The 26,785-nt window shown below is 34.2% G+C and overlaps 1 protein-coding gene across 3 annotated transcripts in view; it reads left to right on the top strand.

Annotated features, from left to right (window-relative positions):
- The first annotated feature begins 346 nt into the window (after positions 1–346).
- CNTN1 (contactin 1) overlaps positions 347–26,785 on the top strand; it is a 164,595-nt gene continuing 138,156 nt past the window's right edge. For 2 of the 3 annotated variants that reach the window (XM_509005.9, XM_003952220.6), the window contains exons 1-8: positions 347–431; positions 1,985–2,017; positions 10,559–10,691; positions 14,174–14,346; positions 16,469–16,564; positions 22,378–22,584; positions 26,047–26,146; positions 26,283–26,464. In XM_509005.9, coding sequence (XP_509005.2) covers positions 371–431; positions 1,985–2,017; positions 10,559–10,691; positions 14,174–14,346; positions 16,469–16,564; positions 22,378–22,584; positions 26,047–26,146; positions 26,283–26,464 — 985 coding nt within the window. In that variant the 5' untranslated portion in view covers positions 347–370. The remainder of the gene's footprint in view (positions 432–1,984; positions 2,018–10,558; positions 10,692–14,173; positions 14,347–16,468; positions 16,565–22,377; positions 22,585–26,046; positions 26,147–26,282; positions 26,465–26,785) is intronic. The other variant, XM_016923638.4, reaches the window with a different exon arrangement.

The raw sequence follows: 26,785 nt of genomic DNA, 5'->3' as shown, positions 1-26,785 counted from the left end.
ACATGATTGAGTGACACTCGTGATTGCATTGTGTCAATACTAGGATGTCAGCTGAAGCCTTCTGATACTGACTCCACTCTTTGCATTACACGGTGTTTACAAATATATTTAAATAAATGAAAACTTATTCTACAAACAAAAAGCATAAAATCACATAGGTTAATAATGTTTTCCTCAAATGATGAACATTTCCAATTTCCTTCCCTTTCTTTCTTCTCCTCTCCTCCTCTCCCCTTCCTTCTCTTCTCCTTCCTTCTAATTCCTTCCTTCTTCTTGTTTTCTTTCTTGATGCAGGTGTTTAAAATTATCCAACTGCCATAGAGCTAAATTCTTTTTTGGAAAATTGAACCGAACTTATACTGAATACAAGATGAAAATGTGGTTGCTGGTCAGTCATCTTGTGATAATATCTATTACTACCTGTTTAGCAGGTAAGAAATATCCTTTGTATATTCTACATATATTATGTCAACATAATTGATATGTGTGTTTATTAAATGTATTGTATGAAGTAAAAATTCTTATTTTCTCAACATCTGGGTCAGATAAGTAGATAAATATGTATCAAGGGTGACCCTATTTCCTTTTTAATTTCAATTAAGATTTCACAAAACATTGTCAATCTTGGGTAATAGTGTGCTGGTGAATGTTTAAAATCTAGATCTCTGGGGAGATCCCTGGAGTGTAGCATTTGTCTATTACTGGGGAGTAAATTATCCTATCATGGCCAGTTTCAACTTGACATCATTTAATGTGGAACTGGAAAGATGTGCAACCGCTCACCAGTCTGTAGTATTTTCACCACCCTGATATAAGTAACCACAATGGCAAAGAGAATATAAAATATAGTAAATAAAAGAGAGAAAGCAATGGGTTTTAAGCATTTATTCCCTTTGTTCTTAGCATAATTTATTCATTTGTAAATTAATACAATTTTTAATACTGGCCATGTTTAACAACTGATTCACAAAATTTCTGAAAATTAATAATCACTTCTTAAGAGCTATAAGCAGATGCAACACACTACTGAATCTTACACAACTCTTTTACCAATTTGATCAATATAATTTAAAAAATGGATTAAAGTAATCTACAGTGTGTGTAGGGACATAAGACTAATAAAACAATTTTGAGAGTACATTCATTTTAGGACAAAGAAATATTATATTTCTGTCTTTCAAAGGCAAGTGTGAAGCATTCAGACCTATTTCCTACAATGAGAAGCACATCATATCTTTATCTGAAAAATTGATATAATTACCCAACTAGTACTTATTGAGCTAGGTCATTATTATGAAAGTATTAGAAAAATTGAATTCTAACAATCAATTTTTCTAATACTGTCATGTTAATGACCTAACCCAGTAGATACTTGTTGAGTGACTGTTTTGTTCAAGACATAAATGGTCCTCATCCTTTTGTATATAAATCCCCATTGATCACTTTAATGATTAATCTGACGGGCATCATTATTAAGAACATAAAAAAATATTATTTTATTTTGGGGAATAATTTTTATTATGCTCACTCCAAAACTCAGAAAAGATCATTTCATTAGTACTTAAGGATTTTAGTGACATTGATAAATATATATTTTATAACCAGGGTAATTATGCACACACACCCACATACATAGATGTAATTACATGCATAATATATTTACATATATAATGTAAATATAATAAAGAAAAAATTTGGTAAAGTCATTGTGAAGTCTTATTTTTGTGAATAAAATAAAATAAAAATTATCTTATTATTACTGAAAATTCATACGAATTCTATTGACTGCAAACTTTGGTGCTGCAACTATCAATGTAAAGATAAGAAATAAGTATCTGCACAGATGTGAAGATACTTCAACCTTTATAGTAAAGGGCCACTACTCTCATTCCATTGTCTAGCATCTCAGCTATTTAAGTAATGTTTGAAACCACAATTCAAATAATTGCTTCAGGATCAAAATTGTTTTTTCTTTCATTTTTAGAGTTTACATGGTATAGAAGATATGGTCATGGAGGTAAGTTGACCAAAGAGTAGACCTTGTAAACATCTTTTCTCTATTGAATCATATTTTATCTCTGCTTTAAACTATTAACTCTCTAAACTTTAAGGCAAATGGTTAATGTTAGATCACTATGAAATTTTGTAAGGTGGTCTTTCTGAGATTATAAGCAAACCGTTTGTTGAATGAGTGGGTACATCATAAACAAATATCCTATTAGAGGATTGTAGCAAATGGAAAATATTCAATTTGGCTGGCTTTTTTTCCTGCATGCTTTGTAACAATGCTATGCGACTAAATTTGGAAGCAATATTTTAAAATTTGTAAGCCCTGAACTTATTTTTGAAAGCCTCTTGCTTTGTTGCAAGGGAGATAACTAAAGTCAGTGAACTTGGAATCTTAAGATTCAGTTCAATTAAAAGTCCACAGGTATTGCAAAATTTATTGTTTAATAATCCTTCCAGTTTAGAGCCTACTTCAGCTACCAAACAGATATTGCAGAAATAAAGTCAGCATGATATACTGGAAAAAATACAGAGTCTAGAGTAAAACCAGCCTGAATTTGCATTTTCAGCTCAGTACTTACTAGATGATTTTATTATCTTGCATAAATTATATAACTTCTATGAGTCTCAACTTTCCAATATGTAAAAATCACAGAATTGTTGTGAGGACTAAAAAATGAATTGCAATGATAACTTCTAGCATAATGACTGGCAAGTAGGTGCTTAATGAGTGTAGCAACACTAGTAACTTACAAAAGCCATTGCATGATGGTAGGAGAATGAAAAATCATGAAGAATCACTGAACAACCAGTGCTAGAACTTGCATGCCAAATCAAGGTTACCCATTGCATTAGTCTGTTTTCACGCTGTTGATAAAGACATATCCCAGACTGGGAAGAAAAAGAAGTTTAATTGGACATACAGTTCCACGTGGCTGGGGAGGCCTCAGAATTACGGCAGGAGGCGAAAAGCACTTTTTAATTTATTTATTTATTTATTTTTGAGATGGAGTCTCGCTCTGTCACCCAGGCTGGAGTACAGCGGCGCGATCTCGGCTCACTGCAAGCTCTGCCTCCCGGGTTCACGCCATTCTCCTGCCTCAGCCTCCCGAGTAGCTGGGACTACAGGCACCCGCCACCACGCCCGGCTAATTTTTTGTATTTTTAGTAGAGACGGGGTTTCACCATATTAGCCAGGATGGTCTCAATCTCCTGACCTCGTGATCCGCCCGCCTTAGCTTCCCAAAGAGCTAGGATTACAGGCGTGAGCCGCCATGCCCTGCCGCAAAAGGCACTTCTTACATGGCCGCAGCAAAAGAAAAATGGGGAAGAAGCAGCAGCGGAAACCCCTGATAAACCCATCAGGTCTTGTGAGACTTATTCACTAAGTATTTTTTAAAAATAGCCTATGGCTGCTTTTTCCAATTCCTTGACCCATATTCTCCTTTAAATCTGCTGCAATCAGTGTTTCCCACGAGCACTCAACAAAAACTGCCTCATTCATGTCTCTTATGTCACACATTGTAAGTCCAATGGTCAACTCTCAGGCTTCCTACTTAACCTGCTGGCAGCAGTGCTGCAGTTCCAGGTATCACACAGAGACATAACAATGTCTTGTAGGCAAATAGAGCATGCTTGGTTTTTTTCTTGTATCTATCTACCTTTAAAAACAAGGAGACCTTTCCCAGAAACCTTACACTACATGTCCAGAGTTGGGTCACACATTCACCAACAAGCCCATCGTTAGCAAGAGTAATGGCATCACTCCCTGTCAACCTTTACTTCTGAGTCATGTGAGGGATAGGTTGATCCTTGAACTAAGCTGAGCTTTGTCATGAAGGTAAAGGGCAGAAGAGGAGCTGATTAGTCAACCAACAATGTCTGCTGAATTACTCAGGTGAATTGAAATTGAGATTTTTCTCACAAATGAAAAAGTTATATCCAATATGTCATCCAGCATATATAATAGTTTTTAATGATTATTTTACAGCAACATTAGTAGCTAGTGTTCAAATATATGTATTAAAACAAAAACATTTTAAATTTGAAAACCAAAGTACATAAAAGATTATTAACAAAATCATTAAAACCAACTTCACTCAATGTCTTTAAGAATATTTTTCTTCTTAATTTTTTTTAGATTTTGTGAAAGCAATATTGTATTCTATTGAGATAAGAGAGCAAATATGAATATGTTGCACATAATCTGTAATGTTTAGATATTTAATTAATAACTAAATCATTTGACAGCAAATATTTTAGATGCTTTTTTCCACTTGTAGTCTGCATTTACTTTACTTTCAGAAAGAAAAAAAACCTGCAGCTATTGTAGGACCAAATTACACCCAGGCTAATCTAAAATGAAAATAAGTATCTTTCATTCTTTTGTAATTCATTGAGAAAAAGTATCTTAAAAATGAAATAAAATAGCAGTATAATATATATTTTGTAAGAATTGGGATATGAAATAATATATAATTTATACTTTGTACATTTAGAATTATGATATGACTGTATAATATCCAAAGCTAATATTTAAAAAAAAAACCTATCTTCATTGCTTAGCTGTAGGGAGGACAGGTAGAACATTTCATATATCTTTACAGTACTTGCACCAAGATTTCCTGTATATTTTTTCAACTAGACTCACATCAGTCAGTAAGAATTATTTTCAGTACATATTTCTATCTCTAAATATGATTGACATTTTATAGCAGTCAGTGACCTGTCACTATTTTGATCTATGGTCCCACATAGCCCCATTAATCAAAATAGACTAGAGTTAGACTGAAACAGGCCAAGTTCTGGAAGTAGGCCCACCAGCCCAGTCATGCTATATATTAGGATGTAGTAAGACGTGAGGTAGGTGTCAGAAGATGCCCAGCCAGGTATGTAAAACAGAATCTAGATGCTTCAGAGGTGGGTCACAGGACAAGGAAGTAGTTCCTCTAGAGAGATGTGACAGGCTCCCCTTGGGCAGGTCTTTACCTGGTCTCCAAGCAAGGTCTCCAAGCAAGGAGAATTTAGTTCACTTAACTTGCATGCTAACCTGACTATATTCTTTATTCTAATAACTGTATTTCTGCAAGTTTTTGAGGCCAACTCCTTACTTTGTATGTTTAGTTATAAAAAAGTACTGCAATGTTACCCATGACCCTAAAAAACTGGGGCACCAGAGTGTTTAAAGGCTAAGCCCATCTTCTGTTATCAGCAGGAAATGGTTGGCAGTGGAGATAGGAAGCTGTAATATGTGGAAGAAGGATGCTTTGTGACAATTTAAATATTATCTCATTTAGAGAGTTTCAAGAGAGCTTACACCATTCCCCACCCAATAATCACTGTAACACTGTAAGTGTAAAAATTTCCATTTTAGTCTTTTGAAATTTTGATGCCATTACCTTTTTCTAATAGATTTTTCCTAGGACTCTTCTTACAACATGCTTATGTAAAATTGTGTTTACTAACTAACAGATTGAGGTGACATATAATAGACTGGGAAGTGGAGTTTGTCTCAAAAAGTATAGAAAATGAATACAAATATCTCTGAAGTACAAATCATAATTTTACTTTCAATTCCTGGAAATAAAATAGAATAGCAATATTATAGTGGATACTCTCCACATAGTGGTAGGTGAAGTAATCCCATTTGAGATTATATAAGTGACTAATTATATTAATGGTGAAAGTGAGAATGAAAGAACAGTAGCTTTTGCCTCTCATTTACATTAGTAAATATGACTGCAAATATTCTTACATTATTTATTTCTATCTTAATCTTTTTGATCACATTTAAGAAATGTACTTATGTCTGTAATCGATTTATGATAATCACATTATCTGGTAGGAAATAAATGTATTTGCATTAAAAGCAGATCAAAATAGTGATATGAAATGTTAAAGCTTCAATTAGCTTGAGAGATCATCTATAACTTTGTGCTCCTTTTAAGAAGAATCTATCTAGTAAAAAAAAGGAATGTATTAAAAATAATTTTAGTTTTTAAAAACACAATCTCTATCTGTGGTTTGTTTCTTATGCCTTTTAACCTCGTAATACTTCCAAAGCATCAAAATTTGTCATCTAAGTGTTTCCATGGCTGTAGAAAAAAATCAATAGATGACAGTATTTTCTGTAGGCTGAGAACATAATGTTTACATTACTGGATACTTTGCTGAGCTTTGTATTGAAATATCCCTCAAAATTCTTTTCCCTGCATCTGAGCACCCTAGTTGAGCTAGCATGGTCGGAAACTAAGGTACAGCCTGCAAGGGAGACATGAGGATCATATTCAAGAGGTTCATGCTGAACCTGGCAATGCAATACAGATGCTTGTTTTGAGTAGTATTTCTTTCAAGGGCCCAAATATGTTCCTAAAATAAAATATATACAGTAATTTCTAAACCATCAAACAAAATACATTATGTGACTCAGGCTTGAAAAGTTTAGAAAAGCAAGAAGCATATAGTTATGAAATAAAATCCTTAATAGAAAAATGAATGTGATGTGAAGTGTGTCCTATTCTGCTTTTTGTTCTAGGAAAGAGCAAAGGGAAATATCTTAACTGCAATCTTCTCTCAATGTGAAAAATAATTTCAGTATTTTCTTGGAGATTCGCTTCTTATTTTAATCCCTGAAAGCTTGCATTGTCTGTTCGCATAAAGGTCAAATATAAGTGGGAGTATTGGGAAATATATACATATAATTTGTGAAAAGTATTATAACTGAGAAGAAAAAGTAGCATAAGGCACCAGTGTTATCCAGTTTGGCCTATAAAATTCACTCCAAAATTGTATATCCCCTTTGAGGGTTTGCTCATTCCTTATACATAGGAATAACCCTATATACACACTCAGTATAACTTTATAGGCATGGCCTCATCATTATTAGTATGTGACATTCTATAATTTTCAATGAAAATTTTCCTTGCTAGCACCTTTTTCTTTTTTAAAAAATACATATTATTAAGATAAAAAAGCTACTTAAAACATATTCTCAGTTTTCTAAAAGCTGACCAACTTTTATCTCAAAAGCATAATATACCTTAAATGAAAGGATACATTATCAAAAGAAATATTTAAGACTACTCATTTCATTAAAATATGAAAATCTACTAATCTTTACATAGAAATATGTTCATGTGAATCTGTGTTTATTGTATTTGAAGGCGCCAAGCAGTACTTTCAGTAATCAAAGCAATTCTGAATGACCATAACTCACCTTACTTCAAAGAGATAAAAAAGCTTCTTTTAAGGAAGCAAATGAAATTATAAATTAAATTTAGAATTCTGGACAATGACCCTCCATATAATGACACTTCTAGAAGCCACTTTAGAAGCAGACACTAGACAGGCCAGGGCTGTCTATTTCTACATTGGAAGTACAATTGTGTAACTGGTCTTTATTAATGTAAGCCTGTACCTCTTTGAGATGAGTTCATATTTTAGGAAGTCATATTTAATCACTACTATATTCCCCATTATTAAATGAGACTGATATTTAGTTTCTAAAAAATCTTTCCAATGTGCTGCTTGTAGAATGCAAGCCAGAGAAGGTTCAAAGGAAAACTCTTAACCCTGAAGACCTGAGATTCTCTTAACGATGTCTTTCACTGAGCAGATCTTTTGATTTTAAGAAAATCCAACTTAATCCTTTTTTTTCTTTGATAGATCATGCTTTTGGTGTTGTGTCTAAAAACTTACTGAAGTACCCAAAGTCAGATCAAGGACAGCTAACACCTATAGTGTATCAAATTGTTGCTCCCAACATTACCATCTGAAATTTCTATGCTACCACTGTTGTAAGAAGTGGAAACTCAAGATCCAATCCAGTGCAGATTAGTGGCCTTATGTTTAAAGTGTATGCATACTTGCAACACAAATTCATTTCTCCTTAAATCTCCTTACATGTATAGCCTTCTCCATTGGTAATAACATTTACATCATCACCAGGCTTGTCGCATAAGTATCAAAGTACTTAGAAGATCTTTATGAACTTTACACTCCCCTAAGCAATATTTATTTTTAGTTTTTGAAATATTTATGAACTTAGACTTAAAATAAATTGTTTTAAAATAATTCACACTAAAGTCATTATTTATCAAGGATTATAGTGGGAATAGAAATTATCTTACCTTCAAGAAGAGAATCTAGATATATTGATTTCTCTACTTGTCTTTTTAAGCATTTTTATATGCATTGAGAAGAAACAACAAAATCTTCAAAATGGCAGGTGAACTAAATTGCTCCAGTCAGAAACCCTGTGCAATTGGGAGAGACTCAAGGAATAGCTTATGAAATTGTCAAACTGAGAAGAAAAATAGCATATGATTTTTATCAGAGATAAGCACAAGGTCATTTCTTTCAGAAATCAGAAAATCCAGACCTTCCATAAAAAATGAAAGTCTTCAGTAATCAGGATTCAGGATTCATTTCTCATTTTTTCCCTGCTGTGCTGTTACAACCTGAATAGCCAGAAAATATCAGGCATCTTCAGTAAAAGTATTAGAAGTGAAGCAGAAAACATTATATTCATTTATGGCTTTTACAGCCTCAAGAAGGATATGGAACTAGAGACAACCTACACCACAACTTTCAAAATTATTAGCAGAGAGCATCTCTGTGACTACCTCATATTTGTAATCTTAATAATAATTGTGGTAGGCACATGGAGTCCTTAGGACATATGCTCATGTTCCTTTCTTTTCTGAATGTATGAGCCCTGTAAAACAAATTGCTTGCCTAAGACGATAACTAGAAAAGTTCATGGCAGGAGCTAAGTCTCAGTTCCTCTCATTCTTCTGATTCTGATCCAGCTATTTCCTATCTGAAATAGGATGGTGGTTATGGAATATGTCTGAGGTCTATAAACTATTGAATAAAAGTTTCAGCAAATTTCAACCAAGAATGAGGCAGCTCCCTTTGAAACATTTTGGGTTAACTTATTAATTAAATAAATTAATTCTTCATACCAGTGGTGGGGGCAGGGTGGGGGGGCAGAACTAACTTGAGGATTTTAGTAACCATCTATATGTACAACAAAAATGTACTGAGTGTCCCAAACAACACAGTGCTAATAGCACCAGAGCCATAAAAGTGAAAACTTGGCTTTTGGTTTTTAGAAGCTTCATGATTAGTTGAATAGCTTATATACATAAGAAACATAAATGAAATTTTGAAGAGATTGGCAAATTCATGAGAGTGTTTTTAAAATTAGCATTTATTAATTGCTGATTATAAGCCAGGTACACTGCCATCTTTCATGAATTGTCTCAAAATAATTCTGATAATAACCTTTTCAGGTAGATTTTATTATCCCCATTTTATAGAGTGATATTGAGCTTTGGAGAGATTAAATAATTTGTCCAAAGGCACACTGATAATGTTACTGAGACAAGATTTAAATGACATAATGAAACTATTTGTTCAAAAGGAAGCTGAAACAGCACTCTCATCTTCAAGTTTAGTGTCAGAGAAGACAAAATATTTGTGTGCCATTGTCTTTACCTCTCTCTTAAAAAACAACTGGAGGAGTGAATCATCGCTTAGATTGGGCAGAGACATTCCAGTGACCTGTAAGAATATTCGTTCTTTCTAGCCACACAGATGATTATTAATTCATTTGAGGCATATGGCTTTGCACTGTGCTCTCTAAATGCTGCCGCAGTGGTGGCATGTGAATGATTCTCTTCTCCTCATCCTGCTGTGAGGTGTCACTCTTCCCTGCCAGGGAGAATAGACCACGAGGAATAACTGCTTCTCAACACGGCTGTTTGTGATAAATTTTAAACCAGTTGTTCAGATCCAATATCCGTGTAATTTATTGATTGATTGTTCTAGATGGTGCTGAGTGCCAACGCTAGTCACGTTTAGAAAAAAATCAACAAAAACTGGCTCAGAAAAGAGACGGATTTTCTCAACATCAAGAAGCTCTCCTTTGCATTCAGACTCTTGTTCAAAAATCATTAGGCTCCTTTTGTTTTCCAGACAACCCAGGAGAATGATGTACACAGATGAAAGACGTAGCCACCTGTTCTCAAGCATTTGCATCTAGCAGAACAGAAAGTTGTACCGAGAATCATAGCAAGGGTATTAAGTACCATAACCTTTATGGGGAGCTACAGGAACTCAAAAGAGGACCAATAAAAGCCAGGAGAGATGAGAGGTTTTGGCTTCCTGATGGAACTAACTATGGCTAGGTCACCAAAGGATCATGCAAATTTTGATAGGACAAGAAAAGTAGAATGATGATTCTAGGAAAACCGAAAGCATATGCGGAGGCTCAGGGGCATTAAAGCACAGCTTGTTTGGGGAAGTGGAAAGTAGCTAAGTTTGGCAACACATGGTACATTTGGAAAAATGACAGGAGATGCACAGAAAATAATTTTAAATGAAGAACCTGATGTTTGGCTCAGTATTATGGAGGCAAATATCTTTGTTTTGAATTAAAATGGAGATTCTGTTTCTGATTTTTTTCAAGTAATGTTTTTTTAATGTTCTCAAATTTTCTTTGACTTATAAAGCAGTACAATGTAAAACAATTTCATATTTCTTGTAGTTTCTGAGGAAGACAAAGGATTTGGACCAATTTTTGAAGAGCAGCCAATCAATACCATTTATCCAGAGGAATCACTGGAAGGAAAAGTCTCACTCAACTGTAGGGCACGAGCCAGCCCTTTCCCGGTTTACAAGTAATGTACCTCACTTCTATTTTCAGAGTGGAGTGTCAGAGTAATGATCACAGATCAGCATCTATTAACTTGTACAGATGTAATATAGTGCTTTCTGCAAATTCCATGGACATTAACAAAAATATTGGCATACAAACTATTAAAAAAGTTGTCTAATGCTCAAATAGCAGATTTTCTTAAATATATGCAAATAATTCTCTTACTATTTTTTGCGCAGATAATGTTACTGGCATTTGACATTATCCACTTATAAATTGTATAATGGAAATCATGTTTTTAGGCCCATGAATGGTTACATAAAATTATGCATAATTTAAATATACAGATTTGAGGATAAAATGTTTTTGTTATGTACTGGCCTGCATAACTCATACCTACAGATGTGGATAAATTTTTATATTAAGTACATTTAAAGATCTTGCACAAATATCTGTAGAAAGCACCATATTTTTCAACAGTCTCATATCTATATTCCACCCAACACAGCAAATTTCTTAAATGTCTCTACCTATAGGAAAATCTATATAAACATACCTCTTACTATTTTTCTGGGTTACATATGTATGCTATCTAAAACAACTTTATAAAAAGCAACAATGAGTTTTCCTGCTTCAGATGGGTCAGAAAAGTATACTAACAGTTTCTCATCTGATGCAAAGAATGAGATGCAAAAATCAACCAAATGCCAGTGGATTTAAATTTCACCTGTGCAATGGTTCCATGAAGACGAAACAAGTGACTGATGGAGAAATTGGGGGCTCTAGTGTGTTAATGTCACCTGACTTAATTGAAAGTTGTCACTCAAAAAAGTTAATTTTAATATTTTTTCCTTGATACAAAAGTAACTTTCTATTATTGTAAAAAGTTCTTACAAAAGAGAATATCCCCTTCCACCCATTTGATTCTAACAGTACTCAGTTTTTTCCTGCCTTTGGCTGTAATTACAAAATTATTCTTAAGATAAAATGTGAATTTAGATACAAAATCACCATCCCATTGAAATTATTTTTATTGTTTCAATTTCATACATGGAAATATGATATAAGTAGGTATTTTATAAATTATAAATAACACATTTGTTCTCAAAATATTTGATGGGCTAGACTTATTTCCACCCTTAAGCCATATATAATGAGAGCCTATTTGTCATTGACATGGAATAGTAGAACTAATAGGATCTGTAGAGGAGATCCAATCCAAGAAAATTTTACAGGAGAGGAAGCTGAATCCTGAATAAGTAAATTTGCTTCCTCAAGAACTAGTAAATCACAGATCCAAGACTGAAACACAGTTTTTATGACTTCCAATGAGGTATGCAATTTTTTCATTATTTATCTACCTGGATAGATTGATAGAATCCCAAAAACTCTTTCAGTGACACTTATTCTGTGACACTCTGTTGTTAACATTCACACAAGGGACCTTAGCAAATCAGTCTCTAGGCTAGAACAGAGGCAAGCAAAAGAAAGGGCTGCTCTCAGATAACGTTCTAGAAACATGGAAAAGGCTATGCTTCTCCTTGCTGCCCCCACCCCCCCACCCCACAGGCACAATAAAAAGCAAAGCTTTGCTTTGCCAGTAAGTCACCAACTGCCTCTCTCAGGTTGCACCCAGCACTGAAATTCCCACTTTGAGTTTGGCCTGGTTATCCATACACTAATAGACAGAACTGGAGAAGACAGATAGATGTTTAATCTTGTTATAAAGACAGTCTGCATTTGACAGGAAAAAAAAAAGTGGGGGGAAAGAACAGAAAAAAAATCAGCTCATGATGGAAATAGTTTGATGGAAAAGAACATTTAAAGTTTTTAAAATGTACATAATTTCAGGACAAATTATACTAACCTTGGTAATCATCCAATTTTTCATTCATATAGTAGTTATATATTTGTAGCATGTTCTGGGACAACGTGCTATTCATAGCAACATCCTGAGAGGTACAACAGGGTACTTTACTTGTGACTTATAAGCCTTGAGGCTTTCATTATCTTGCCCCCATCCCCAAAGAAACAAGCATTACAATAAAAAAGTATTAAAAGGTATTGTAGCAATAGTCTATGTTTCTGAAACTAGACCAGTGAACTTCTTCAAAGACAGAAAAAGGTAATCCTTATATGATGTCACAAGCACAATCAGATCCATGTGGAGGAAGGTAAGATAATAAACAAAAATTTGGAACCAATATAATGAGGGAGAAATTACAAAAATTGGAGCTGCCCAACAAAGAAACCCACTGTCTTGACAAGAGCTAAGCAACTTAACACTAGATGGTTCAGGCAGGGACAATATTGCCATCACCTGGGGGAAGAGGAAGGCTTTATTCATTGGATTGTAATTTAGTAAGTTTTAAAAATGCAAAATCACAGTTTTCTATACTTGCTTTTAAATTATCTCCTATACTGCGAAAATTGTAACTAATAATGTTCCAGTAACTTTGATTTGACAACAGATATTCTAAAGTCATTAGGACTTCTGGGCATGATTATTACTCTAATTAGAAGTGGCCAGGGAATGAGTGATGTGGCCACAAGCCACTACTACTTGAGCGATTTGGCCACAGCTCTAGGCTTATGACTTTCCTGAGGACATGGAACTTTAAAGGATAAACCCTGATAAAGAATGATTATAAAATTATACAGTTGGTTCTCTTAGTTGAGAACTATTTTCTACATGCATTCTTTTCATCATCACATCAGAAAGTTAGATCCCTGTTTCCAGTCTATTTATAACACTATCCCTATCAGTTAATGCTCTGATTATCTGCAGCATGTCTTATATTGTTATGATATTATGTGGTTGGGGAGAAAAAGAATTGTTCCTCTTTTTCACTTTATTAAAAGTAATCTTAGAGTAATGAGAAAAGACATAAGTGACCACTAACTCTAGGCTGAGGAAAATCCAGTTTTACTTGTATATTTGTGGCTCGGAATAAATTTTTAAAAACCCAACTGACTTTTATCATTTTCAAATTGTGTGACTGACCTCTAGTGGTCAGAATATGTCACTTATTGAGCAGAACCCAATGTCAATTAGTTTGTTTTATTGAAAAATTACTTTGAAATTTAGAGTCAGATATTGATATTTTGTATTTTATTTATGGTAGAACAATGCTTTTAAAATTTTATACAGTATATCTGCATATGTATGAATCTAACTGGTGCATAGATGGCTATCAATTACATCCCAAGAAATCAATTTATGGAGAAAAACTCAACAAAATATTTGTCACTTGAGATACCTCACAAAAAAAGACAAAATACGTCATGTACTTTGATGTTTCCTTGTCTGTACTTGAGCTAAATTACAAATTACGGTCCTAGAGACTCAGAATCATAGAGTACAAAGAAATACCACCTGAATCATATTCTTAATTGTCTGACTTCACATGGAGCCGTACCCAAATTATTTTAGAACTGTGTTAGCTCCTTGGAGTTTCTAGGTCTCATGACCTGTGATATGACCTTTGTGTCTTTTTCTCATAGATGGAGAATGAATAATGGGGACGTTGATCTCACAAGTGATCGATACAGTATGGTAGGAGGAAACCTTGTTATCAACAACCCTGACAAACAGAAAGATGCTGGAATCTACTACTGTTTAGCATCTAATAACTACGGGATGGTCAGAAGCACTGAAGCAACCCTGAGCTTTGGATGTAAGTAAACTGTAACTTTTAAAAAAGGGCAACCGTGTTTAGGTGAGTTCAGCAAGAAGAACAATCAGGAAAGGATAGTGAGAGGAAGGCATCATAGATGAGGTGGATCTTACAAGATGAGTGGACCCTAATTGTGTAATGGAGACAACAAAGCACCACAAGGCATACTATGAATGCACTTGAAACAGTGAAAGATGATGTTGTCAAATAAAGGAAGGCCAGCGTCTGAGGATCTTGAATGACTCTTTAAAAGTTAGCATCAGGCTGGGCGCGGTGGCTCACACCTGTAATCCCAGCACTTTGGGAGGCTGAGGCTGGTGGATCATGAGGTCAGGAGATCGAGACCATCCTGGCCAACATGGTGAAACCCTGTCTCTACTTAAAATACAAAAATTAGCTGGGCATTGTGGCGCATGCCTGTAATCCCAGCTACTCGGGAGGCTGAGGCAGGAGAATTGCTGGAACCCGGGAGGCGGAGGTTGCAGTAAGCCGAGATTGTGCCACTGCATTCCAGCCTGATGACAGAGCAAGACTCTGCCTTAAAAAAAAAAAAAAAAAAAGGCATCAATGGAAGCAACAAGCCATGTATTATCAAAGGGGCACTATCACCCCTAAGGGGGTGAAAATTGTCTTTTGGGGGAAGAAAATGTCACATATTGCAACATAATGGCTGTGACTCTTCAAAGATCAACCCAATATGACAATATTGTATTCCCTAATATTTAATTTCTAATAGTAGGAATATATTTAATTATATTTTAGTTAATTTATTTTAAATTTAAATTACATGAAACATTTAATTAGGGCTAATAATGAAAAACTGTGCTAAGCTAAAAATTAGAGGTTGTTTTGAAAGAAAATTTTACATTGGGAGATGAGTTGGACCAGGTGATCTCCAGTATGTGATTTGTCAGCACTTAAATCTTTTGCAAAATGAATTATAGGATGAAAACAATGTTTTAAGAAGTCCTTCATGGTAGGGTTTATCAGGAGGGAATGAGAAAGGTCCAGGAAGAGAAGTAAGATTAAATTAGTGTGGTGAGAGTGTACATGTAAATAATATACATTAACCATAAGGAAAGAATTAACAGGTTGCATTGCACAAAAGGAAAGAAGACTGTACATTTTTTTTCCAAGTTATGTCTAGTCAGAGGGTAGAAACATTCTGTTCTCATTAATAATGGGATGGGAGCAAGAAAAACCAATTTCAAGGATGGCAGGAAGCATTTAAATGGTTGCTTCACATGCAGAGGTTATTTTGATATTGAGTTATCCAAGTTGAAATGTCAAGTAAGCTATTGAGGATAGGGATGGCATTCAAGTAAGACACCAGGCCTAGAGAAGTAGATTTGAAAAGTCCTCTGCAAAAAAGTAACACTTAGAATAGATGAATTTTCAGAGGTATACACTTTACACTGAGAAAAGTAACAATTCAATGTTATAATTTGGGTGCTGATCACAGGTTAGGAACAGGAAGAGAGGCAGAAAAAAATAGAATGAGTATCAGTAAAACAAATGAAGAACTGGAAGAATATCAAGGAATCAAGTGAAATGTAAGTTCCAAATACATAGAAAAGAGTAAAGAAAATTAGAACTGAAACAAACCCAGAATTTGAGAAGGCGCAAGAGATTGGTTACTTTCACGTTCCCTAATGAGGGTCCTGCCTTTCACCCTTATTCCTTCCCGATATCCAAGCCCTCCCTCAGGAAGAGAAATACCCTTCAAATGAGTCCATTCCTCTAAGTCATTCCTTCTTACTTACTTTCTTTGGTAGGTCCCTGGTTTGTCTGATTTCATTGTATTTCCAGATACCCTGACTGAGATTCTCCCTAAGTCTGAAACAAAAGTCTTCAGGATATTTGTGATTTTCAGGGTTGTCAGAATTCTTATGCAGGCTGCTCCCAATATCCATAGACTTTGAGCTCATAACATAACTTTTTAATAGTGTATACAAAATCTCAGCAATGTAAGAAGGAGGAGCTGACTTTACTAGGCTTCACCAAACCACTGAGAAGTGCTGTATCTCACGAATGAGTTATTTGCTGAAAGGTAAAATTGATGAATGTCTCTCTTTCTATTGACCAGAGAGTGAATGTTTCTCTTTTTTTCTTTCATAATTAGATCTTGATCCTTTCCCACCTGAGGAACGTCCTGAGGTCAGAGTAAAAGAAGGGAAAGGAATGGTGCTTCTCTGTGACCCTCCGTACCATTTTCCAGGTAAACTTAATTCCTCTCTGACTATTAGCATCTATGAAACAAAATGGACAAGTTTCCATTTTCTTAGTAATAATGCTACATTATTAATAATCATGGCTTATTATTAATTAAATGAGACTGAATATTTGCATATCTTGTAATGTGTCACTAATTGTTGTGGACACTTTCTTTCTTGGCTCAGTCACCTGGCTCTAGTCCCAAGCATCTCTAATCATTTCAGTTTATAAACATATATATATATAGAGAGAGAGAGAGAGAGAGAGAGTATTATGTCATCATTAAAGTTCCTATTCCACAGGGAAATTCTGTTAGATTTTCTAGAAAATATTCCTGAAATAGAACAGTACCAAGAAAGGATGTATAATCGATCATTTTCTTAACAAGTTAGTATCTATGAAATACTGTGAACTCTATGTAACTAAACCCTAGAAGGGATAAAGACATAATAAATTATTAATCTCCTTAGGAATACCAATCAGCAAGACTAATCATCTACTTTATAAATGGGGCTAAATTAAGTGTCATCTGCTATGAAATTCAACTTTGAATCTATGTTTTCTGTAATTTTATATGGCTAAGACAAAAGCCACCAAAGTGCTAATTAAAAGATGAATTCCTCATATACTTTCACCAATTTTCATTTATTTATCAAATATATCTTTGAAACAATATATAAATACCTGTTTTCACAATTTAAAAGTCATGTTTCTATTCTTATAGTTCTAATATTATGCCTTAAATTTGACTTTAAACATCTCCATAGAGAATGAAACGTAACAGGCTTTTAAACTCCATATAGGATTTTGTGTAGGATACATCAATCTGATGTGTGTGTATGTACATATACACACACATATATTTCACACAAAATTATACGTTATATATTCCACATGAAATTGTGTGTGTGCGTGTATATATACATGTGTATATATATTATATATACGTATATATATACGTATATATATCATATATACTTATATATACGTATATATAATGTATATACACATGTATATATATAATGTATATATATACGTGTATATATAATGTATATATACTATATATATACGTGTATATATAATGTATATATACTATATATATACGTGTATATATAATGTATATATACTATATATACGTGTATATATAATGTATATATACTATATATATACGTGTATATATAATGTATATATACTATATATACGTGTATATATAATGTATATATATTATATATATACGTGTATATATAGTATATATACTATATATACGTGTATATATAATGTGTATATATACTATATATACTATATACATACTATATATACTATATATAGTATATATACACTAATGTATATATACTATATATACTATATATAGTATATATACACTAATGTATATATACTATATATATACTTATACACTTATATATACTTATATATAGTATATATATACACTTATATATAGTATATATATACTATATATACGTGTATATATACAATGTATATATATACTATATATACTTATACACTTATATATGTATATATAATGTATATATGTGTATATATAATGTATATATATACGTGTATATATAATGTATATATATACTATATATATACGTGTATATATAATGTATATATATACTATATATATACGTGTATATATAATGTATATATACTATATATACGTGTATATATAATGTGTATATATACTATATATATACTTGTGTATATATAATGTATATATAGTTGTGGTTGTTTACATATCAAATATTTGTGATTTTCTCCACAATAGGAGAAAGATGATTGCTTGATAAATACAGGAGGTACATATAAAATTCAAAATTTTCTAACACCCTTTCAATGAGAAAAACCTTTTTCTTAAGGAACTATTGAATATATATATATATATATATTAAAAACCTACCATTTTCATAGTGTTTCCCACAAAGTAATGACCAAAACTATCCAGTGACTACATTTGACCATATTCAATACTGGATGGACTTCACTGCATCACTCATTGACTCAGAAAATCTCTTATGAGTGTTTGTTATACAGCAGGCACAATGTATGCCACAGAAATGCCTCAGTGGAGCAAAACAGGAAAAGCTACCAGCCTTCAGAGGTCTTCCACGGGGAGAGTCAGACATTAATAAGATAATTGGCTAAAAGACATGCCATGTTAGATATTGCTAAATAAGGATAGATAGATAGATAGATAGATAGATAGATAGATAGATAGATAGAATGCAGGGAAGTGGGGAGAGTAAGTATTGAGGGGAACGACTGAACTCAGGAGGAGCATCACTAGAAGGAAAGTTGGAATAAACACCTGAAGGAAGTAAAGGAGCTAACAATATGAGTATCCGAGAGAAGAGCATGCCAGGAAGATGCTGAGGTCAGACTATGGAAGACCAAGGAAGCCAGGGTGGCTGTCATAGAGTGAATAAGGCAGAGGGTAGTAAGAAATGAAATAAGAGAGGCATAAGAGGTGCATTATGGAGGACCTTATGATCCATAACAATTATTAATACTTTGGCTTTTACTTTGAATGCGATTTACATTGGAGGGCTTTGAGCAGAGGAGACACATGACATGACTTAAGTTATAGAAAGGTGACTCTGGTTACTGTTTTAAGAAAGGACCTAGGGAGGACAAAGGTGGAAACAGGAGATCTGTTTGGAGGTATTGTAATAGTTTAGGTAGCATATGATGGGCCAGAGTGGTGGCAGTGGAGGTGGGAAGATAAATCCAAGCTTATTCTAGATAAAATAGAATATACTAAATTCTATATAGAAATCTAGGCATATTTTGGTTAAATTCTAGATATATTTTGAAGGAAAAGCCAAGAGGATTTGCTTGTTGACTTTATGTGGTATATAAGATAAATATAAAAGAGTTGAGGGGGCATAAAAGTTTTTGCCATGAGATCCTAAAAGAATGAAGTTGCCATTACTTCAGCTGAAGGAATAGGTGTGGACATGTTAAATGTGAAGCATCTGTTAAGCTTCCAAATGAGAATCAAGGTGGCAGTTCTATATGTGTGTAGATGTCAGGGGTGATGGAATATCAATTTACGATTCATCATTCAATAAGTTGTTTTCAAAACTATGGGACTGCAATGTGCTTACCTAGACTTCTGGGGCAAAAGCAAGAAGTGTCATATATCTACCGATAAAAGCAACATTTCTTAAGCATGTGCTGGCACTTACTGAAAAAATAATTTTATGGTTATTTATTGTTTAATCCAGTCTATAATCTGAGGAAAACAGATGGCTTTTGCAAAGATGGTTGACTTTATCATCTGTGTGGGGCTAGGAAAGACACAAAGAAGATGGTCTGTTGAGTCCTTGAAAGAACTAGATCAGGGCTTAGCTCTTGATTGACAAAGTCACATCTCATCCGTAAGTCGGAGAGTCAGCGTGGCTATTGCTCTGGTGTTGGTACAGCTTATTTTGGTGATGGTGGGTGGGGAAAGAGGTGAGAACATCAGTTCTGCCTCCCCTTTGCTGTATGACCTCAGGCAAGTCACTTCACTCTATTAGGCCTTGGATCCCCCATTTAAAAATGGCAAAAGCCATTCCTACCTTTGTTGTAATGATTGCTGACAGATTCTAACAAATTGCAATTATTGTTTGGTCCAAGTGAATGGCTTTAAAAATAAGTAAGATTTGTTAAATAAATTTAGATTAATTATATTGCAAGTCCCACAAATTCAAAGGCCACATCTATCTTGTTTAGCAGCACTTGGAAGGTACTTAGGTTTTGCAAAATAAATATTAGAGAATCTACATTGGGCATTCAGTCAGTCAGACCAGTTGTTCTATAGTCCAAGACTTATGTTCATACAACATCACGACAATAACTTCTCGGATTTAGCATTTATCCCTTATAAGGATCAAGTACCATCACTTCTTTCATTCCTTTTCACACATCTCTTATGAGTGGGGCACAGGAAAATGTCTTACATTTTAGAGAAACTGAGTAATAGAGTGACTAATTGGCCTGATAAAAGTCATACTGAGAATTAAAATTCAGGTCTCTGTATTCACGTAACCACTGAGGATTCAGATTACTTTAAATGCATTTTGTGGGCAGTATCTTTCATACATTCTATAGTTACAAAAGTCCTTTCTCTATAAGGAAATACACAATTTCTTGACATTTTTGGCTTTGGTGGTGGGGCAGGGGGAGTGGGGATTTAATTTTTAACAGAAATCCTTACAAAATTTGGATTTACATTTCAACTGAGAATAGGAAATATTAATTCAGAATCAGAAAAGATCAAAGTCTTCTTTTAAATGTACTATACATATCAGCTTGGATGAAAGACTACTTAATACTCCTTTCTGAATGTGATACTTCTTTACTTATCCCAGGAGCCCTCATTTAAGAAATTTAAGCAGCTCCCTAAATATTTTCCTATGCTAATTATCCTGTGACCCTAAATCAGCAAGAAGAAAACAAATTAAAAGAATTCAATTATTCACAGATATAAGTGCCTAGAAATATATGTTAACCGTAATTCTGAGTTAGAGGCTAATTATGGTAGTCTAATTTTCTGCCTCTTTTTAACTATATTCTGTTTCTTCAATAATAAACATATGCTGCTGCTTCTATAATTTGAAAAAAATCAATGTTGAAAACCAAAAGAATATAATCATATTCACTGCCTGTCTTGATGTTGTATTTTGCTGGAGAAAATTACATAGCTAAGCTAAATATAATGCCCAGGTTATTATTCCCAATTATGTGAAGCTTATATAATGTGCATCTCTTTTAGTTTTTCATAGTCATTGTGCTTTCACACTCTCTTTGAAAGCTTTGCTAGCCACGCTGAGTTCCCGAAAGCAAAATAGCCGTTTGTCATGATTATTCATCTTTAAAAGAAGCCTGAGTGCTGTGAGTTCTTGGTTTTTCACCATTTTACACCTAAAATCCTATCTAATCTGACCTAGAGAGATTCCCACTTACATTCTTCCCAGTAGAAATTGTCTTTATGTGATCAAGATGTTTTGAAGGGAATCATCATTTTTTGACCTAAAGGTATGCATTGCCCGTTGTCTCCTCTTGTGTATTTGTTGAATGACTCCTGGGGAGTCATTCATCAAAACAGAGAGGAAAGAAGGAATAGAAAACTATAGGAAATGCAGCAAATTAAGGAGGAAATTCAGTTTTCCATTTAACTAGTTAGTGTGTTCAGCCAAAGGAATTTCATGTGGGTAAGAGTTACCATATCATACATCTCCTAATATTTAATTAAACCAGTACCATACTTTTCCCTGTTTCTGTGGTTTTCTCTTTTTAATGTGACCACAATAGGTTATGTAAGCTCATTTCTAACTCTATAATTTAAAATAGGTGTACACACACACACACACACACACAAAAAGATAAAGCAATAATATGGTAAGCAATCTTAATTATATTTATAAAATGCAGTTTGGCAGATTAATCATGGCTTTCGAGTTATTAGACATGGATTCAAAATCCTATTTCTTCTTAATAGTCATGACATTCTAAGCAAGTTATGTAACCTCTTCGAGTTTCACTTAGCCCATCAATGAAATGAAAGCAAGAATATAATAGTTTATAAAATAATAGAAATAGATAAATAGATGTAATTGTTTAGTGTAATGCTTATATTCATGTAAAATATGGTACATGTTTAAAAGTGTGCACTGTTTGTCTTGGCTTTCTCCTAACATTTGCTCCACAATAGCCTTTATTAGATTAAGTGATAGCTTGTTACTAGCCTCTATTAAATTATGTAACAACTTTGGGAGAAGCACTTAATATTTAGAAGGCAATATTTTCTCCTAGATGATCTTAGCTATCGCTGGCTTCTAAATGAATTTCCTGTATTTATCACAATGGATAAACGGCGATTTGTGTCTCAGACAAATGGCAATCTCTACATTGCAAATGTTGAGGCTTCCGACAAAGGCAATTATTCCTGCTTTGTTTCCAGTCCTTCTATTACAAAGAGCGTGTTCAGCAAATTCATCCCACTCATTCCAATACCTGAACGTAAGTATTTTATTTGTTACACTCTGTTTTCGCAAGGTTATCTACATATGGTATACTTACCGTAATGAAAAGAAATATCCAGTGAAGACTAGCTGACTTTTCAGGAAGGACAATATAAAAGGGGATGCATGTTGAAGGGGCCAAAGGCTTGGTCCTAAGCTTTTTGCATTGAGAAGATTTAGCTAATAAAATTGCTGTAAAAAGCTTGAGTTCGGATGAGTTGCCTCTAGCTCGGAAAATACACAGGGGACTGATACCTTAGTCCAGTTCTAGTGTATTGGTTACAGTAGAAATCACTGACATCTACTTTTTGTTTTGTGGCCATTCCTACTTCTTAGTAAGCTCATGAAGAAATCAAATGATTGGTAGATCAAAACAAACAATAGTAATTGTAGAATTTTTAAGTCATTTTGATTATTTTGGTATTTTTAAGGAACTATTTACATGATACAAATAAGTAAATAAATGGTATTTTCTAATCTACATAATCAGCACGAGGTGCTACCCTGGTAGCACCATGGCAGATGACCACTGACAATCTGATTGGCCTTTCCCCAGGCTCCAATTGAACTACTTCCCTTTTAAAAAGCACTGCTGCTTAAGAGAATCAAATCACAGTATACTTGCTTACTTTACATTATTTCTATCCAAGTCCTTCTGCTACATTAATATCAGCAAATTCAAGCTCATGAGAGCATACCAGCTTCAGATTAACAGATCTAATTAGGTTTGGCTCCTGCCTTTACCCCTAAGTACAGTGTGATGATGGGAAAAATGCTATAATACCATTGAGGTTCCATTTTTATTTTTCTCTGCAAGGCAACACTCACATAATTGGTATTCAAAAAATATTGTTGACTTTCTGGCTCATTTTTCTTTTCTCAGTTTTAAGAGATAATCTCACCCCCTACTTCATAGACTGAAAAGGAGCCATCATGTAAAAATTCTCTTGATTTTCTTTCTACTCTTCCCCAGAAATATACTTGCAGTTCAGCACTTCTATTTATTTTCTTACTTTTTGTCTCCATAGCAGAAATATTTCTCCCCTCGCTCAAGCTAAGTTCTCCAGTTGTTCCGGTTCACATTCCATTTATTTCAATTAGAAACTTCACTACCACACTTATTTTCTTCTTTTCTGAATCCTCAGATTCTGCCCTACCTCATTATCTCTGCATATTCTCTTGTATTCAATGCAATTTTGAATTATTATGAATTCCTATTTGCTAAATCCAAAGGACACTTTGAAGTCCTTATTCTGTTTGAACTTTGACACTGCCTCTTCTGCGTTTCATGAACTTTTCTTTCTTCACTTAATTTCCTGAACTCTTCATCCCCCTTCTGCCTCTCTGACAAATTTCATAGAATATTCTTCACAAAATATTCTTTCTTATATTTTTCTCTAATCTTTTCCTAGGTATTCTCACCCACTTACACATTTTCAACAGTATACCTTTGCAAGAGACTTCAAGTTCATATCTCCGAAACTTTTCTTGTGTTTAGATGTCAATTCTTCCTATATCCTGGACTTGTCCCCCAGAAAGCTCTCACAGATGTTAAGCTCAAAGTGTCACAAATACATGTGTTACTTCTCTCCAAAACCTTCTCCTTTTATTTAGCTTATTTAGCAATACAATTTCATTTCTAATAACTCAAGGTAGCATTATTTGTTATCAAATCCCAATTTCCACTGATCTTCAGGACAGCTAACCCAGTGATTCTTAATTAGTAGGTAAGCACCTGGGGAGTTTTGGGAATAATGCAGGACCCAGAGATACTGATTCAGCAGGCCTGGAATGTGACCCAGGAATCCACAAGTTGAACCAGTATCCTAGGTGATTCTGATGATTGAGCCTTTAATCTACACCTTGAGAAACATTGATCCAAGGAGCCGTCCTGTTGATTCTGCCTCTAAAATACAATTTATATTTACTGTTTCCTTTCTGTTTTCACTGTAACTATGCCCTAGTGTTGGCCCTCACCTGTTTTGCCTGAAGTATTGAAACAGCCTTTTTGGACCTCTGAGACTGTCTTCTATATTTCTCCTCTCCATGCTCCATCCTTTAAAAATGCCAGCAAGGTCTTCCACTTAAACCAAAGATAAGATCCATATTACTTCTCTTACCAAGTCCCAATGGTAGTTACCTGATACGATTTGGCTGTGTCCTCACCCAAATCTCACCTTGAATTGTAATAATCTTCACTTGTCAAGGGTGGGGCCAGGTGGAGATAATTGAATCATGGGGGGCTGTCTCCCCCATACTGTTCTTGTGGTAGTGAATAAGTCTCATGAGATCTGATGGTTGTATAAAGGGGAGTTCCCCTGCACATGCTGTCTCTTGCCCACTGCCATGTAAGATTTCCCTTTGCTCTTCCTTAATCTTCCACCATGATTATGAGGCCTACCCAGTTATGCGGAACTGTGAGTCAATTAAACCTCTTTCCTTTATAAATTACCTAGTTTCAGATATGTCTCTATTAGCAGCATGAGAACAGACTAATATATTACCTATTGAGAAAATTCGTCTCAAAATATTATTATTTTTTCAGTCCTTCTAGATTGTGGGTTCAAGCTCATATACTTCAGCATCATTTGAGTTCCTAGACCTTTTAAAATTCCTTGCACACTCCTGGAGCTTTGTCGTAATATGGTGTTTGTTCAGGCTAAACTGGTCCAATGTAAATGGCATATTTGCCTCAGAGTCCTATAGCCCTTACCTACTTCTAACTACTGTCCTCATCAGTCACTCTTTCAAAGTACCCATTTTGATTTGGCTTATATATCATTATTTATTTGTCTCTTTAGCATTTTACAGTGTGAGGTACACACTCAATTTGTGATCCTAAACAATGCCTTTCACCTTTCTAAGCTTGATTTTTTCTGTAAGCCTGAAGGATTAATACACATCTTTCAGGACTGATGTGCTAAATAAATGAAATAAAGTGTCTAGTTTGAAGAGCGCTGTGTTGTCTGAGTAAATGTTCTCCTTCTTTCCCTCTCTCCTTCTCTCTTTTCAATTTGTTTCCCTTTGCCTTTATGTCTGTGGGCATTTCTTCTTTTCTCCTTAGTTTCTTGCCTTGCGTCTTTCTTTTCTACTCTCTTCTCCTTCTTCTCTTTCCTTCTCCCTCATTTTCTTTCTCTACCTTCCTGAGTTCCATGCAGCACTGATCACAATATTTGACACATATCTGTTGCTCACTAAAGACAGGATTTTTTTTAGTAAATTGAGTCACAGTGGTTATGCAGCTGTCAGAACGAGCCAATATTATTGAAAATACTGAGAAGTTATACTATATTCATACTATGCATAAACAAACAAGTCTATCCATTATGATATGACCTGTACCTGTACAGAGAAAAACCTCCATGTTGGAGCAGCTCTAATCCTGTAGAATTACCATGTTTAAGAATAACTAATATTTTACCTAATAATTAGTGGATATTTGTGTTTCTCTTAATATTAGGAACAACAAAACCATATCCTGCTGATATTGTAGTTCAGTTCAAGGATGTATATGCATTGATGGGCCAAAATGTGACCTTAGAATGTTTTGCACTTGGAAAGTAAGTATACTGACACTTTTATTAATATATATAGAAATAGTACCATTTTAGGAAATAAATAATTGTTTAGCTATAAACATAAAGTAATTGTCTTTTAAGTGTGTGAAACTTTAACACTTGTATCTTCTATTTAAAGTCCTGTTCCGGATATCCGATGGCGGAAGGTTCTAGAACCAATGCCAAGCACTGCTGAGATTAGCACCTCTGGGGCTGTTCTTAAGATCTTCAATATTCAGCTAGAAGATGAAGGCATCTATGAATGTGAGGCTGAGAACATTAGAGGAAAGGATAAACATCAAGCAAGAATTTATGTCCAAGGTAGATACATTATTTTAATTTTGTATAAATTTCATCAGTATCTTATTTAGAGCCATTTCCATACATGAAAAACTACTATATAATGATTAATGGTTTTAAAAACAGTGATGCATGTTACATCATGGAGAAAGATAAAATATTTCTCATATGTCTAATGAAGCCATAACTATGAGTTATAGAAGTTACGAACTTATTACCAATTGAACCATAGGTAATAGCAATGGATTGATAGAAGTGTTATTGGTAATTTTCAGAATATACACTTAATATAGTTTGTTTACTCATTTTATCACTGTCTTTTTTCAGTATCTTTTTATTTAT

This window comes from Pan troglodytes, chromosome 10, assembly GCF_028858775.2.
Source record: "Pan troglodytes isolate AG18354 chromosome 10, NHGRI_mPanTro3-v2.0_pri, whole genome shotgun sequence".
NCBI classification, from domain to species: Eukaryota; Metazoa; Chordata; class Mammalia; order Primates; family Hominidae; genus Pan; species Pan troglodytes.
Note: the sequence above shows the minus strand (reverse complement) of the source record. Positions and strands in the feature narration are given on the sequence as shown.